At 44.8% G+C, this 17,528-nt stretch overlaps 1 protein-coding gene across 6 annotated transcripts; it reads left to right on the plus strand.

The window, feature by feature from the left end:
- Positions 1 to 511: 511 nt before the first annotated feature.
- Positions 512 to 16,778, plus strand: ngfb (nerve growth factor b (beta polypeptide)). 6 transcript variants are annotated; one of them, XM_061292141.1, is made up of 5 exons: positions 8,299 to 8,435; positions 11,637 to 11,876; positions 13,293 to 13,446; positions 14,967 to 15,099; positions 15,492 to 16,778. In XM_061292141.1, exon 5 carries the CDS (start codon positions 15,503 to 15,505, stop codon positions 16,094 to 16,096), a length of 594 nt encoding a protein of 197 aa, XP_061148125.1. In that variant the 5' UTR covers positions 8,299 to 8,435; positions 11,637 to 11,876; positions 13,293 to 13,446; positions 14,967 to 15,099; positions 15,492 to 15,502; the 3' UTR covers positions 16,097 to 16,778. The 6 variants fall into 6 exon arrangements, with proteins under 6 accessions (XP_061148128.1, XP_061148124.1, XP_061148125.1 ...); XM_061292139.1 differs by having other exon boundaries at positions 11,637 to 13,446; XM_061292142.1 differs by lacking the exon at positions 13,293 to 13,446.
- Positions 16,779 to 17,528: the final 750 nt, after the last annotated feature.

Raw genomic sequence — 17,528 nt, forward strand, 5'->3', positions numbered from 1 at the left:
TGTGTGGTGAGCAACACGTGTGCGAGGGGAGGAGAGGCCAGGCCGGGCCCAGTGAGAGTGAATGGGGCCGCTTGCTCGCTCGCTCTGTAATTAATCCAAATGGAATTCAGACCCGTCCGTCTTTTGTGCGGCGCTCATTCTCAATGAGACGCATTAAAAACCTGGAAAGAGAAGGAAAGAAAGCAGAAGCTGAGCTTATCCAAATATGGTAAAGCACTCAACATGAAGAAAATCCTCTTAAAGGGATACCACTGATCTAGCAAAAGCCTATTGACCTCTTTTGCTGTGGTTGCAAAATAAACAAAACAGAAATAAACACACGGAGAGCAGTGCTGCTACATTTTCTGGTAGAGTTGCTGAAAGATAAAAGCAGAATTTGATCGTTAATTTTATTTTCACTATTTTTATGATCTTATCATGGACCTTTATTTTGAACTTTGGTTACATTTTGCTGGCCTTGGGCTTTTATTTTGACACAGCCTTTGGTCACCTGATCAGGTGAGACCAGGTGACCAGGTAAAGATGGCTGCTCCCGTATGGCAGTCTGCCTCAATCAATCCCAGTTAGCCAAGAAGATAGTAGAAATACTGTTTTTTATACCTCTTCAAGATGACAATTTGGATTGGCTCTTTTGTGTGACTCTCTTCCTCCATCTCCAACAAGGTATGAGCAACACCTGTACACCGTTTTTTAAGATAATAACAATACAACATCCAACCCTGGAAAAAACTGCTTTTGAGTTTGTCTCCACAGCAACCAAAACACTAAGTGAAACGTAGTTTGAGTTGAAGATGTTACATAACTTCCGTTTTGGCTTGTGCGGGAGTAAGTCGACTTAGAGACTTTGTATGACGTGCTCCCACTGGCAAATGAATGATGTTACATATTGGGATTACGTGGAGTAGGCTTCCACTATACGTGTGTGCGTGTGTATGCGCTTTGAAAGCGAGGCTACTTATGTCCAGATAAAAAGCTTCCAAGACCCTGGAAGGAAAGCATTTATTTTTATTTTTTTCCTCAGCAAAACAACCCTATCTGGCCGCTGGTCATCTGTTCCCACTTTATTGAGGTCAGGCTCGGTTCAAACATGGCAGCTTACAGCGTCTGGACCTGTGTTGCGGCTCAGGGCTCTGAGTCCACACGGCGAGTAAATTCCGTTTTCACTGGGGACTGAAAGGATTGATGGTCGTCTGGGGACATTCGGACGGCAAGGGAGGAGTGGCGCTCGGATCAGATGGAATGCACGGGGGACCAGAGAGCCAGAGGATTCCCATCCAGCCTCTTTTAGGCCAGCGCTGGCTGTAAATTCCCACGCTCTCCAGCGCCGACTGGTTATTTACCACTTCCGCAAATCCCCAGGCCCGCTCCGACTTGATATATGGCGAGCACACTTGTTAGCATTGGTGTGCTCTGCTTCTAACAGGAGCTACACTTGCACAATGGAAGGAGATCCAAGATGAGAAATGTAGCTAAAGACCTTATGTTGGCACTTTATCACGACTTGGTATTTTTAACTTCATGAGGATTACATGAGATACAAAAGCAGACAAACAATGCAATATTCATCATGAACTCAAAAGTGGGAATACGAGGAAACTCTCTTGGTTACGATCTAACAACTTGAATCATCTCACAAGTTCAGAGTAGCATTTGCTCCACGACATGTAGTACATGCCTCCGGAACGAGTTGGTGTTGCAAACATCTTTAGATTGATTTTCAGCTTACTAGTAATTTATTAGCATAGCATTTGGGTCGTTTTTTTACCTTATCTCGTCGAATGTAAATAAGTTAGATGACCCTTTTAAGGGTCTTGCCTTTAGCCTGTATTGTCTATAAAAGCGACAAGTCTCAGCCCGCTCTTTGAGTAACAAAGGGCAAGGATTTATTGGCCGCGTCCAGTGTGGCTGTGGCGGACTGGACAATCAATAAAAGTGAGAGAGAGAGAGAGAGAGAGAATGGCATCGATTGGGCGCTCGTACATGGATGCCAGAGCCCAATCGTTACACGCTCCCACCATGAGCTGCCGCGAGGCAAGGTGAAGGCCAAGGTCGCAAAAAGCATTTTTACGCGGCCGGGGCCGAGGTGAAATGAGAGCCGTTACCTCTGATTAGTCTGGAAGCCGCTGGGCTGCTAAAGTGGCCAGATAGCACATACGATGCAAGTTTGACCTTTTAGCACTCGCGTCTTTTTGAAGGCAACTCATCTTTAGCTCCATTCATGTCTGTGATTTCCAACCGCTTAATGTGCAATGAGAGGTCATGTGGGAAATCATCTAGCCAAACTTAATTGCGCTGAGAATTGTTTATTTTCTACAAATCGTTACCCTGATAGCATCATTTTGCTTCTTGTCCGGAATGAAAAGACTCAATATGATTTCAAAAAGTCCTTTTATAGAAGTACTCGCAAGTTGACAGATGTCAATCAACTTTGGGAGGTCCCACTGTAATCAAATTAGTTTCACTCACTCGGTGGAATGGTTCGAATTGACGCACGCAGTGTAATATTCCCGTGCAGGAAGCTGCCTTGCTGCCTTATTTCCTTCTCCGCAGATAATGAATCCCTCCCTCTGGTGAGCGTGAGACACGCACGCACCACTTGGAAGTGTGTGAAGCGCACGCCTTTCAAAGGAGCAGATGGGCTGACCCTCGTCGCCTGCCAAATCGCAGCACGGCAGAAGCCGTCCGTGGTGCGGGAATTGCGGCGTGAAGGAGGGCTCGCTTTCAAAAAAACAACCCAAACTGTTGGTGCAATAATAAACAGCGCACATACGTTTGCTCAAGCTTGGACTCAAAATATTGGGAGAACTTAGTGAACCAAGTGTGTCCTCTTTTTTAGCCACAATCTAATGAGATCCAATACAGGTGCATTCTTACAGGGGGCTAATTAGGAACTTTTTGGGGGGTACATTTAGCCATTGTTTTCCCATTCCTTATTGGTAGCAGGTCTCGGTCACTATCCCTTGTGAATTGCCCTTTTCGGGAGAAGAAAGAAAGAAAGAAAGAAAGAAAGAAAGAAAGAAAGAAAGAAAGAAAGAAAGAAAGAAAGAAAGAAAGAAAGAAAGAAAGAAAGAAAGAAAGAAAGAAAGAAAGAAAGAAAGAAAGAAAGAAAGAAAGAAAGAAAGAAAGAAAGAAAGAAAGAGCCTGTCGTAAAACAACTTGAAAGCTGTTGCAAACAGATGATGTGAAAGTCTTTTTCGCGGCACACTAACAGTAACCACGGTAACGGCGCTAATGGTGCGGCATGGCGGGACCTCGGCTGATGATGCCACCTCAGCTAACATCCTGCAAAATTAACAGTTGAACACATTTCACAGTCGGCTGTGTGTGACAGTTGCACATATGTACACACACACACACACACACACACACACACACACATACAGAGAGGCAAGATATGCAAAGCAGCATGGTATCCTACTTTTTGGACTTTCATTTGGCACCAAAGGAAAGGAAAATCCAGGCGGACTGCTCACCCACTTGCTTTCATGTAGACGCACTTTCTCACATGCACACAACAACACGACTGCTAATGAGGTGTGTTTGTGTGTAGCAGCAGCAGCGTGTCATCAAAGGAAAGTCTTGTCATTTCGTTTCATCCCAAATGAGGCGCCTTAAAGGTGCACTTACTGCACTGTATCCATGACTGCACCCCAACATTAGCCCGCATTGAAATGTTTACTAACGTGGAGCCGTGGGCCGGCCATTCAGGTCAGCGGAGATGATGACGGAGCGGGAAAAGACCCCAGTGACGACAAACGAGCAGGCGGCCAGTGTTGATGCAGAGATTTAATTGGCATAATGAGGATTTCCGCTCTCAACGGCGGCCATGCCAAAGAGTTTATCCGGATATGGGATTTCCCTGAAGGGACTCCAAATCAGGACACGCCGTGTTTTGAGCTTTTTTGTCTCGTCAAGCTGTATGATGCAAAACTCGAGGAGCGCTTGAGATTTGAATCTTTAATGTCATCAAAATTCCGAATCCTTTCCCGCACAGAATTGATGATTTTTACGCCCACAAACAAGAGCAACGTTTGACAGCCATGATGTGTGGAGCCCGCCGCCTAAGCGAGTGGGAATGAATTGAAAGACTAAACAAATGACCTTTGTGTTGGTTCCAAGAGATGTTCACGCCACGGCCTGATCTAAATATGAACTCCGTGACTATGCTGTGATACCTCATGGATAAGCGTACGTAAAGCCGAAGGGACTATCCACTGAACAATTGCGCAGCAATCACGGCAAGCAGAATGTATTCCAGACGGCAAAGTCACTTTTTGCCCGGAGGCCTGCCTTTTTATCCATCCGACAATATGCTACGACGCCTCGTTGAAGAAAGCCTCATCAGGCGACAACTTTGAGCTTTCCGACGGGCGACGTCCGCTCTTGTTGTTGTTGGCCCGGCACGCTGACTCAGTCCCAGCGAGGATTCATTTGCTCTGGCATCTAATGAGCGCTTGGACACCCCAGCTCACCTGTACTTGCTCAGTCACTCGTCCCTCCGAGACTCCAAAGGCATCAAAACAAGAGGTGTGGTGGTGGTGAACTGTGTGCAAGGAACATTACCGTGTCAAAATGTCTCATGCAAGTTATTGAACTCGATCTGGTTCCTGAGAAGAATCAAGTCCAAATAGCTGTTTGCTGTTTACAATGAGTGAACCCAGTCTCTTGTTGAGATTTTTCATTAAAGATTCACTCAACCCTAATTACAAGGGAAAAAAAAACAATTAAGTTGCTTATTGTTGGCAGTCATTCATTTAGTTGACATCACTTCAGTGAAGGATGATAATATAAAGAAATGACATTTGTTGAAAGAGCTGACGGTTGATGACTGCTTGCAAAGGAGTTGTAGGATGTATCCACAGGGGGGCAGAAGAGAGATTGAACTGCCCTCCCTCCCTCCGCCTGACTAAATCTTTTTTTTTTGAAACCATCTTGTTTCAATTGGAAGCCCACAGAGCAGCAACCCTGCTGGAACCAAACATGTACAGCACGCTTAATTGAAAATGACATCAAAAGTTCAGGGATCCATTTTTTTTCTGGTTGAACTTTTTCCAGATTGCACGTGTTAGAATTGAGGCAATCGCGTGCTCACCTCGTCTCATGAAATGGTCCTGAGTGAGGGTCACACAATCAATTTGATAGACTTTTTTAATTGACATTTAAATTCACCTGCACACTTGAATGCGGCCCGGCCTGTAGATGGATTCAAAATTATACCTTAACAATAACAATTTGTTTTTTGTAGTCATTTATCTGATGCTTGTATTGAGAGTAAGTGAGATTGCATGAGCCTGAGAGCTGTTTTTAACATTTTGACCCTCTCCTTAGCGAAATGTTTTGCAAATTAGAACATTTCTTAGTCCTGAGAAATCCCAACATGGGCTTGTGTGTAATGTATACGGGGCACTTTGTGGCTTTGTGGCTTCATTGCATAAGGAAAAGACACTTTGTTGGCCCCCGCATTTGCAGCATTTAATGCTTTTTTTTTCCCCCATTGCATCCAAGTTTGTGACCGCAACACAATGGCAAGGAGTTCATGTTGTGTGCATCAAGCATATTGGTTTCAAGTGAGCAGTATTTTTCTTTAAAAGCTAAAAATGCTTCGTCGACCATTTTCAGAAGCAGGACGTGCATGATCTCCTTTGTCGTGCTGGGGCCAATATCAGCTAATTAACATTTCTACAAAGGAGCTAATGAATAATGGAAAGAGCCATAAAAGGGCTGGAATAACACGAATGAAAATAAAAATCCCTCCAGGAAGGTTGTACCGCTGCTTTTTGACTGCATGGGACATTATCGATCCATTAATGTCTACAGTGCATCAGATAAAGTCCATTTTATATCTTTAAATATGTCGTGATATCGAATTGATGACATCAAAATTGACTTGAATGTTTCTCAGAATAGTTTGCGGAGAGACGAGACAAAAAGGACAGTGCTCTGCAAGTTTAGGGGGGGGGGGGCACACACACACACACACACACACTCTCTCTCTCTCTATAGAAGTTAAAATGTTGCCATTCTGGAGTCTTATTACTCAACGGGAAATTGGATCCAATGCAGACGTGGTGTCCTACACAACACGGTCATTGTCCTGATGCAATGAGGAGGTTTCCCCCTAAAAAAGGCTATCTTGCCTGGGGCTTGATCTGGGCTAGGAAGCGGGGGAGGAGTTCAAAGGCCACACGCTTTGGATGACGTCTGAGCACATCAGGTCACTCTGTAGAATTCGGAGAACTATGAAAGCGGCATCCAATGCACTCTTCAATAATTCATCCTCTCTTCCTTCTTACTCTGGCACCACCGATCAGGCTGAGAGTCTAAAATCCACATCTGGCCCTTATCATCTCCACCTACGAGTTGGAAGCACCAGTTGACGGAGGAACTCACTCGCTTGCAATCTTGACAAAACTCAGCTTATGGAACTGGCATTATGATGACAGAGAGTTGTGTGCTTGATTTAAGAAGGTTAATCGTACTCGTCGTGAACCTTGATCATAAACCTAAGGGAGCAACAACGGCTTCCACTCCTCTCGATGTACATCTAAGCGGAGATCTATTGATTTATTTGGAGTCTCATAGATGTCTTCATCAAGTGAAATGGTAGCGAAAGGAAGGGAGGAGCAATGAAAAGGAAGATGGAACAGAAGAAGGGAAACGTAAAAGCGGGGAAAGAGATGGACAGAGGACAAGCAAAGAAAGCAGAGGACCCAAATGAATGCTTGATTTCAAAGGGAGGAAAGGAAATAAAAGCGAGAATGAGACTGAGGAGTAATACAAGGAAAGAAAACTGAAGAAAAAAAACCATTAAAAATGTTCCAAACCTTCTGATACCAAGCTTTCAAAATAATAATTGTCTGATTTCTCTGGTCTTTTGTGAAAGCGGACAAATTTATCTTTTGTGATGAATCAAAATAAGATATTTGCACGGGAAAGAAATGTTTGGATACAATAACATTGTATTCGATGAATCAATGGAACAATCGGTTGTGAAAATACTCCATCGTGAGTAATTCGGATTATTCCATAGACCCGATAGGAAGACTAGTTATTTTGGTGCGGTCTGCCGTGAGATTTACTGGATTTCCACTTGTAAATCTTGTGCCTTGGCTCATTTAAGTTTCCGGCTTAGAGGAGTCTTAGACGCCTTCTAGCGTCGCAAGCACCTCATTCAAAGCAGCGGCAGGGGCGATGGCGGCAGGGGCGATGGCGGCAGGGGCGATGGCGGCAGGGCCGATGGCGGCAGGGGCGATGGCGGCCGGGGCGGCGGCGGCCGGGGCGGCGGCGGCCGGGGCGGCGGCGGCGCTAATCCCGCTGCGTAACGTGGTAAACAGATTTGGCATCCATATGCTCCCATTTGGCTCCAGATGTGCGAGGCCGCTGACATCAGTGCAAACACAAGCGGCGCATTTATTTCTCCGCTGCCAACGTCTCGCTGTTGAGGAATAAATCACAGACTCCACGCTGACCTTGGAGTGACCTTGGAGCGAGGCTCCGACGGGGAACGGACACTGATCATACACATGCGCTATTCCGCACGGCGTGAAACCAAATCCCATAAACGCCCTTAATCATGAAGGACCGCTTTCTTTTTTTTTTTCCTAATGTTTGAAAGTCGAAATATTTGCTGTAAGTTCACCAGCGCTGGCTCCAATGATACATCCAATCTGTAAAGTTGGAATGCAAATCTTGGTCTGCAGGTTGAATGACACACACACACACACAAGGTGAGACATCTGCTCACCATCATCTCCAGTGAGGAATTCCTTTGAGAATGACTGTACTTTTTCTCGTTTTACATGCAACTTCGTAAAAAGTGCACATGTTTGAGTTAAAGGAAAAATAAGAAGAACGATCCGAGCTTTGAAAATCTCAGCATGTTTGAGAGGTTCTTTCGAAACAAGCGATCCAACGTCCAAGATGACTTCAATCAACAGATGACCACGATGGTTCTGTTTGCTTTTGCTTTATTGCTGATTGTGCACAACGGTGGGCCTCCTCGGCGTTTATTTACGCTCACTGGCGTGTGAAATGCACCCATTGCTCCTCTTAGACCTTTATAGAGCAATTAAGGAGCGCAAATGTTTACGAGGCACTTTAATAATGCGGCCGGGACGGAAATATTTCAAGTCTCCCATGGTTTGCAAAGTATTGTCTTGAAAGTATTTCCCAGTACCGCAGTCTGCCCCAGCCAGGTAGGGCCGGGCCATCAACATTTTTTTTCTTTTTTTAGAAAAAGGCAGGCACTAGGACCTCACAACACACCCGATAGAGAGTCTTGCTGTTCTATCAGAACAAGTTTCCAACAAGTGCAGTTATCTGGGAGCAACGTTTGGGACAAATGACAAAGAATGCGCTCGTCTCCTCCCGGGCATCCTGCCGACGCAAACTGGAATATATTTCGATAATCCTCTGGAAGAGCAACTTTTGCAGAGGTAGACTACTTTTTTTTCTAATTTGAACTACTACAGAAAATTGCAATGCAACAAAAGTCACTTTTTCCAGGAGGCATTTTAGAGAAGAGCGCTTTGTCAACTTTGCACACTCGTTATGTTTCCTGCCTTTGTGTTTGCTGAGGGGATTTGAATGATTACTGTACTACTGAGACATTTTGTGAGGGCTCAGCTTCAGAGGGGAACCTCCATCCCCTGCGAGAGAGAGAGAGTGAGAGAGAGAGAGAGAGAGACTGCTGAAGCGGAGCTGCCCGCGGGGCTCATCAGGTTACACCGTGGCCACTAGCGGAGCTGCACTCCACTTCTGTGGAAGTGCACAAAAAAATCCTACAGAGTTCTTGGGTTTGTGTGGTATGTTGGCATGGAAACAAGGAGGTAGCTGCAGGGGAATTTCCTCAAATTATGCATCAGAGCACAGCAAATGAATGATTGCATTCTTGTCATAATAGCAGGTGATTATATACTGGAGAAGACTTGCTACTATTTGGATGGAGGATTTGATTTGCTCTCAGGGTTTTCCTCCAAATCCATTCCTCTGGCTTTTTTTTGGTCCTCATGACAACCTGTCCATTGTGTTTCATAGTTTGCATGCATACATCATCTTCCTAAGGGCGCAGTAAAGCATGGAGTCCTTCCTGCAGATGGTAGCCAGGTTCAGGAAGACTATTTTTCAAGTTTGTTCAGAAAGCAAAAGTCAGTTTAGAACACCGAGGTCTGGACGGGATTTGAGGATTTTGGTTAATAGAACGATTTTTCCACAAGAAAACGTACCAGGAGAGCAAATTCTTTGGTTTTGGTCGATCAGCAAAGAGTCGAAGCGTGTCAAGAAAAGGTTCAGCTTGGCGGTGACACCGTGTTGCCATCCAATTGTTCCTCCGCAGCGGAAACTATAAAGCGGCTGTGAAACTTTAGTCAGTTGAGGGTTCAAGTGGCTCCTAAGTGGCTTTGGCAGAATTCCTCTCTTGCCTGCACAGCTGCGGAGGAAGGGATGCTTGAAGATGACTTGTCAAATAATGTGTCAAGTGGTTTTAATGAGGTCTAAGCACTGAGTGATGCGATGGATTTTGTTCAGCAAGCCGATATTGAGATGAAAGCATGAGCCCTGGAATAGCTTTGTGATGTTTACGGTTATTGTTCCCCTCCCAAAGACAGCTGGGATAAGATGCAAGCTCTCCCCTGCACAAGGCAAATCGCAATTGGCGGCCCACGACCACACTCAGAAAGGCCCCTTGATTCATTTTCTTTTTTTTTTTTCTTCTGGGTGGAGTGGGAAGAATTCTAAACATCCAAAAAACATATTGAAGTGAGTCGTTTTTTTTTTTTTGTATTAAAAGGCATTTGCTGTACTGTATTGATGTTGTTTATGGGGGGGTACTGTTGCTTGGGAACGTTTCAGCTTCACTTCCCCTGGAACAAATTAGCGTTGCGATCCAAGGTTTTTCTGTATTTCCAGAAAATTCTGCTTCGAATATGACCGTAATGGACAACTGATTGTTTACACTGATCCCATATCCCTGATGAGCAACGGATCATGTGAATTCTTGCCCAGGCAGACAAACGAACAAAATCCTCCACCCATTGTGGAACATGCCTACAGGTAAACCCACCGCTTGGGAGGATGCTTCTGAAGAGAAAAAAAGGCAAAGTGACAGGGGCCTTTACTCATCGGACATGTGTGAGCTCACTGTTTACGCAAAGGGATTCTTGCTAATGCTTTTAAGACTAATGCTGGCTGGAGGCACTTTGAGTTGAAAGATGTTTATGGAGAAAAGTTGAACCGCAGCTGGTCCTACTGATTTTTTGGGGGTTGGCACTCTCGGGGCCTTAGTGTCATTTCAGGGCATTGAGACCACAAACTCATCTGCAGAAGGCGGATGTGTACCTTTTTATAAGCAACAAGTAGTCCCAACAGTTCCTGTTTTAACATTCCTGGGTTATTGGAATGACTTGATTGTTTCGATCTGCTGTTCGGGAGCAAATCGGAAGATTGCATGGCACTTTAGAAGCACCCACCATGTAGATGACAGAATGACACATGTTCAATTCTATTCTCAACAATACACTCCGATGACTGGCAAAATGCGAATTATGGATGATAATGACGTTGTTTTGCTTCCCCGGCCTTGGAAATGAACAATCACAGGAGTCGGGCCCTCCTCCGCTGGCCGACTGAGCCAACCTGGAACGACGACGGCAAGCATGGAAGCTTTCCGCGCAGGCATGTCCCGTCATCACTCGTAGCCTCTGGCGTTCTCTGCGCGACGGCGTGAGAGGAACGCACACGACTGCAACTTGCAAACTTCTCGCTCCTCTCCGGGAATCTTTTGCACAGGCTTTCACCACCCCCTCGCATACCGTTGTACATGTTTTTGGCTCTTAATGAATCCAGATCAAATACAAGTGAAGAGAGAGCGCAACTACGTTAAGGAGGAGCTGCAGAGAGACCACACACGCAAAAACACACTCAAACCTCTGACTCACGACTCAAAGCCGTGTCGACGTCTGGCTTATCGTTTAGGATTTGAAGATAAGAACCGATCGACTGAGATGAGTAACAGCTTCACTTGATTTATTCTGTCAAATTTATTTGACAATAGTTAGAGAGCACTCACATGGGCGTAGCTGTAGATTTTTTTTTGAGTGGGGTGGCCACGCACGCTTCCGTCATTCCGTCCAAACGCCGAGTCTCATGACGTAAAATGCCTGCATAAGCAAAACCTTCATAGTCATAACAAAGTAAACAGAAACATTTTGCTGAACTTAATAACGCCGTTATTTTTTTGCAGTGGCTTTGTTTTTTGTTCTTTTTGCATTTCCTAGTCAACCTCTATCGAATGAAATGATTGGTGAGCTAATAGCCAATCAGATGAGAGGATGGGTCATTAGGGTCGATTATTAGTTTCCTGGTAGTCCCTCGAGAAAAGGTGATTTTGAGAAACAACCCTAAGATCTCCACCGAGGCAAACCGCCACATCTTTTGAAAAAGGCACGGCTCTCTTTTTACAAGAATACCCTCGCACACACACAATTGAGAACTAAAACGCGACATGCAAGTCCAAACTATTCACCCTGGCAATCGTCACAAATCCAACTGGGAGACGTGAAAGAAAGAATTGCTCGACACTTGTTCTCCCCCAGACTGCCTGCTTCTTAAACACATGTTGTGATTTATTGTGTTTGCAGCACGCCGGCACGCAGCGCGGCGCGGCCTGCACGCTACGGACCGGCATGCTGCAACGACGGCCCGGGGTGAACACAATGACGTAAAAATGAATTCCTTACGACCAACTCCTGGAAGCTAGCGTTAATATTTTTTCTGGCCACGGAAGTCGTCGTGCCTTCCAGTGACTGCAATCAGGGAAGCTTTGGATGGGATTGCTTTGAATTCCTAAGCATGCTGGTGTGCAGTTCTGCTCAGCTCAGGTGACAACCTAGAAAACGTTCCATTGATGGGAAAAATATTGGGGGATGCAGTCGTTGTCCTTTTTAATTGTGGAATGTCTCGTTGCGTTAAGTGAGCAAGTCAAACTGTGCCTCATGTGTTGGTCATTGACACTCATTATATACTTCATGTCAACCCGTATTAAAAAAAGCTGTTGTGGCCTTATGGAACATTCCTTGGAGAGCTGGTTTTACTTATCTCTGACAGCATGCATTTTCAAAGATTTCCATACGCATGTGTGTGTGTGTTGAACAGGAAGTGCCGAGTCTTCTTAGGAGAATTTTGCAGATTGTAAATCACACCAGTCACAATGGCAGTGTATTGTGTTACACGGCGGAGAAAAAAGAAATAAAAAATGTCTGCCATGCTCATCCAGATGTTACCTTCAGATCTTCTGCATATCACAGCTGTCACTGAATCTGGATGGAAAGTTAGGATCCTTTTTTAAGTGCTGCAAAGGGCAAATTGGTTGATTGATTGCATTAAGTGATACTCCACAATGCAAATTTATTCAGCAAACTCACGGTCCAATGATATAGATAACATTCAAAGCAAAATAATTAAAATATTTAATATTTATTATAGATATTATAGATATTTATATTAGTATTATTATATTATTTATTTATTTTTTATTATATTTCCATTTATTCAGCAGACTCATGCTAGATATAAAATACAGAGCAAAATAATTAAAATATTTCAAAGAGAATAAATACATCCAATTCAAAAGTACCTATAATGTAAAATAATAATTCATTCATTAAAAAAAGTGAATGTTGACATTCACCGAAGACGTGGAATATTCAAAGCATCATCATCATCATCATCATCAGACAGTTTATCAGTGATGACAAGACATGTCCCAGGTACTTCGTTTTACAGGCGAGAAAAAACATTTGCCCTGACAGTTAAAAGGATGGCAAAACGTTCTGCAGATGATGACATCCCTCTTTTTGCCTTTAACACACATTACCTCCTGGATTTTATTTTTTCATGATTTCTAATTAAGAAAACAACACCAAAGCTCACATCACTCGCACACTGCTGTGCCGCTGTGATAATAATTATGTTCCAAAACAAATTTTCCCAAACATGTACGAACTTCAGCTTTGACCAAAGCTGCAATTTGTGGTTCCGCTCAAGCAGCTTTGCTTGGCTTTTCTTCTCATTTTGGCGTTCTGAATGTGCATGCATTGATGGAGTTGGCAGATGGGTTTTTTTTTATTAGTCGGTCTCATTGTACTGAAAAGCAAAACTGACAATCAAACGTAGAGACCAAGGTCAAAAAGAAGAAAAATCCCCTGGGGAACAAAAGACAAACCATTTGCTATTGCAACAAATTGAGATTTACAAAATCTTATTTTGTTATTGTTGTCTCTTCTCCATCTCCGCAGACAATCTGACGTCAATTAAAGGATTCACATCCATTACGGAAGATTGGAGTGGTTCGAGGAATTGAATGCTCCTGGATACTGGCAATTTGACTGGGTCGATGCCACCCTCTCTGTATAATGCGAAAAGAATTGCACATACTGAATACATAAGCATGTAAGGTGATAGCAGCGCTGTCTAGCCTAAATGAATACATTACAGGTAACTAAAGGGAGGAAATGGAATGAGTTAGGAATGGCACTTTTTTTTTTTTGGTATGATCCAAATCGTGAATTTTCAATACAATCTAAATAGCAAAACATTTGATAGATGCAGTCCTCCATCACAAATTTGTTTTTGGGTGACTGAAGTTGTCACTCACGGCCTTCAAGCTCAACACTGGTGCACGGCCCGGTCTGGTGAATTCTTGCAATCCGCCGAGTCGAGAAGCAACTGCTGACTGGACGTTTTTGCGTCTTTTTACGAAACCACTAAGACGTTTTCTCATCAGACGTCTGTTTTCGATGAACGACCTTCCGCCGTCGCCAAGGAGGCCAACATAAGTAGAGGACACAAGATTTACATATCGCTAAATTCCTCACAATTCACTGGGAAATTAACTTGAAGAGCACACAATAAAGGTTTCCTTAGCTGTCACTTGCGAGGCACATTTGGGTTGAATAAAAGTCTCTTTTGCAGCATAGTGGGTAAGAAGAAGTGCACACTTAACACATCACAGCATTCCATAGCTTATAAAATACTAGCGAGCATGAATTAAATGTTCATCGTGGCATCATTAGACACCAACTTCATTCTCTTACTGTACAAATAATGACATACGTGAACCTGATTGAGGGTTTGTTACCACATCCATCTGCTTCGCATCCAAAAATTCTGTGTTTCAACCTCGGCTGAGTGTCAGACAATGTACAATTCCGCTGAAGATTCTAAATTGTGCCCTGGGATTGCCTGAAAACCAATCTGGGATGTACCTTTCGCTTGCCGAAAATGATGCTGGAATATGCTCTGTGATTTTGCTGAGCGTACGTATGAAATTGCATATTCAGCTAATAATTGCCGTGATTGACCAAATTGGAACCCTTATGACTAAGCGTCACAATAAAGCACAGGACACTTGATGTGCCACGGTGCATAGTTCATCGTCAGGTAGATTTGCGGCCCGTTTACTCAGGGTAAGACAACGGCTTACATTCCCCCTTCGGCTTGTCTTGCCGCGCATTCGGCGAGGCGAGACGCCGGATGGTCGTGACAAACGACTGTTGTGGTCTGTCGGCGGGCGTCGTGTGACAGGCCAATGAAAACATTCCGCCTGCTCCCACGGCAAGGTGACACAACTAAAAAGGAAGATGTCTTCTTTATTGGGATGGATCATCAGGCGGCGGCGTTTTGTGCCGCGCCAAATCCATCATGTCGCTATGGCGGGCGGGCGGGCATACTTAACAGGCATGCATGGCAGACCGCTTTTCAGCTTTTTAATATTCATATACTATATATACTATATATATATTCGACTAGGTTGTAGCTTCTGGTCGTGTTTGGGCCAGCAGAGAAGCGAACCTGTTTTTGAGGCTTGGGTATGTTTTGCTCCGTGAAATTCCAGTGATGATGCTAGCAATGTGTTTATAGTATGTTTATGAGGGCACTAAAAAAAACGTTCCGCCTGTCTTGTGTCTCAGCGGGCAGGCCAACGAGGCGAGGTGGGCTGGACGGGGGCCACATGGCAGGAGCCCCAAGTGCAGCACGCAGCTTCATTCGCATCCTCTAGGTGCCGCGGTGAGGCGCTTCCGTTCCCAAGCGGACTCTGAAAAGGTAAGAAGCCCGAAAAATGACAGCACAGCTCTGCTTACCTCGGAGGCATTGCTCAGTCACATTCAATTACCCGAGTGTCACAAAAAGCATCCTTTCGACATGGGTCTGTGGCGATTTCACCGCTTCTGCCAGTTTCTTTTATGGGAACTTGACTTGTAGGACTGTTCTGTTTGGCCCACTCGCTCGCGGTGGTTTGGATTGTTTGTCTTTGGTCTAAAAATGAGGCTGAGAGCTACTCAAACTTGCACAAACTCTTGTGTCGGAGAGCCAGAGGCCACTGCCGTGCTGGAGCGTGAAGACATTTGCAAAGCTTCGGAAAATAACGCCGTCATTAGGCTTTCCGGTCTATACGTACACGTCAGCCGAAATAGCTCACTGCCCCTCCCCCGCAGGTGGTGTGCCCATGAGGTCGTCTATGCTGGTCCTGTTGCTTTTCTTCAGTGCCCAGGCCGTGGCCTCCTTTGGGGAGAAGTCAGGCACCTCCAACGCACAACGGCGGGACACAAACGCTGCCGCCGCCCCGCGAGTGGACACCAAAGTCTTCAACAGGCGGCGCAGGCTCTCCCCCAGGGTGCTGTTCAGCGCCGGGCCGCCCGACGGTGATCCCGCCGGGTCCCACGGCGAGCGCAGGAGCCGGCGGCGAGCGGGCCAGCCCCAGCACCGAGGCGTGTACTCAGTATGTGAGAGCATCAGCGTGTGGGTGGGCAACAAAACAAAGGCCACGGACATTTCTGGCAACGAGGTGACGGTGCTGCCGGACGTCAACATCAACAACGTCAACAAGAAGCAGTACTTCTTCGAGACCACGTGTCACAGCTCCCACGAAGGCAACTCGGGCTGCTTGGGCATCGACGCCCGACACTGGAACTCCCACTGCACCAACTCGCACACGTTTGTGCGGGCGTTGACGTCTTTTAAGAACCTGGTGGCGTGGCGGCTCATACGCATCAACGTGGCCTGCGTGTGCGTGCTCAGCCGCAAGTCGTGGCGACAATGACCAGGCCGAAAGAAAGGACTTCTGCACAGAGTAAATTATTAGTATTTTGCCAAATTCCAGAGACCGCATGAAATGCGGATAACGGCAGGCCTGGGTCAAAAAACGGATTCCCAACCCGTCAAAATTTTGCAAAATTTAGGATGCCTCATTCAAACAGACACTTGCAAAAATCTTCAGATCACTAACTGGGTTGTTCAATTTTAGGCTTGCTGAGTGGAGAAGTACTCCAAAGATCTATTTGTGTAATAAGCGTATATATGCCCTCTGGCATCCGTGCTGGAGCAAGAATATTTCAGAACAAATAGAAACACTCTGCAAGGTGATTAATTGACTTCTCTGTTCAAAAGGAAGGAAAAGAATTGGCCAAGGAAATCTACTACATACTGAGAGATTGCGATTATGCAAAAATTTCAAATGCCATTCCATCTGCCGGCTGCGTATAAAAATGGTTGGGAATAATCGAATGACGCAGAGTGTAAAACAAAATGCAGCCAGAGAAGAGACTATCCTCGGAACAGCAGGTTTAAACTTGTCATGCAGGCAGCCAAGCGAACAGCACAGCCCTCCACACCATAACACAAGCATACTGCAAGTGTCTTGTTTTTTGCGACTTGACCCAGGTCTGATATGAGGGAAACATGTTCAATATAGTGTTTATTATTTATTAAACATGTACATTATACATTGTGTGTAGGTCTTCAATTGCACTGGCGTCAAAGTCGCTTTGGAGCAAAAGGGGGACATATGGCTTCAATTGACGGCAATTTTGACAGTTCTCCATTCTTCTGGAGCATCAGAATAAGTTTTCCCATAAATTACAGCTCTGGCTGTGGTAGGTAGGAAATGATTAAACATATTTTTAATATTATTATAGGAGTGATTTCCAGCTTGTCCAGTGTCAATTAGTTTTTTTATTAGTTTTGAGCGTGTCGAAATTTCTATTGCAGCTAAAACAATATCCATGAGAGATAGTAAAACCCAAAAAAATGCTGCTTCTAGTCATAACAAGAATTATTTGTTGTTTGCTACTGGTTTTGTATCGTCAATTCCTTTGCAACACTGCCCTCTAGAGTGGAAACGGAGTAACAACGCTTCTTTGCACAAGCCAGTGTTACCTCTCCAGTTCTGGCCGTGCTGATATTGCGTCACAAAGCCAATCGTAAAATAAACATCTGATTAGTTATCAATCATTTTGTATCTGACAATGAAGCGTTCCGTCGATATGCACCAGCTGTTTTATTCATTCCAAGGAATGATGTTATTACTTCGTGATGGTGTAGAGTAGGATAAAGTACAAAACCATATAGACGGTTTTTCTCATCTAACAACATGATAGTGTTTGATTGTGGGTACGCACACAAGAGATGCGCAGGGGAAGATGGGCGGGGCCAGGCTGCGTCTCGCTTACGCGCATGTGTTTGGATGCGCGCGC

The sequence above is a fragment of the Syngnathus typhle genome, linkage group LG11 (genome assembly GCF_033458585.1).
Source record: "Syngnathus typhle isolate RoL2023-S1 ecotype Sweden linkage group LG11, RoL_Styp_1.0, whole genome shotgun sequence".
NCBI lineage: Eukaryota > Metazoa > Chordata > Actinopteri > Syngnathiformes > Syngnathidae > Syngnathus > Syngnathus typhle.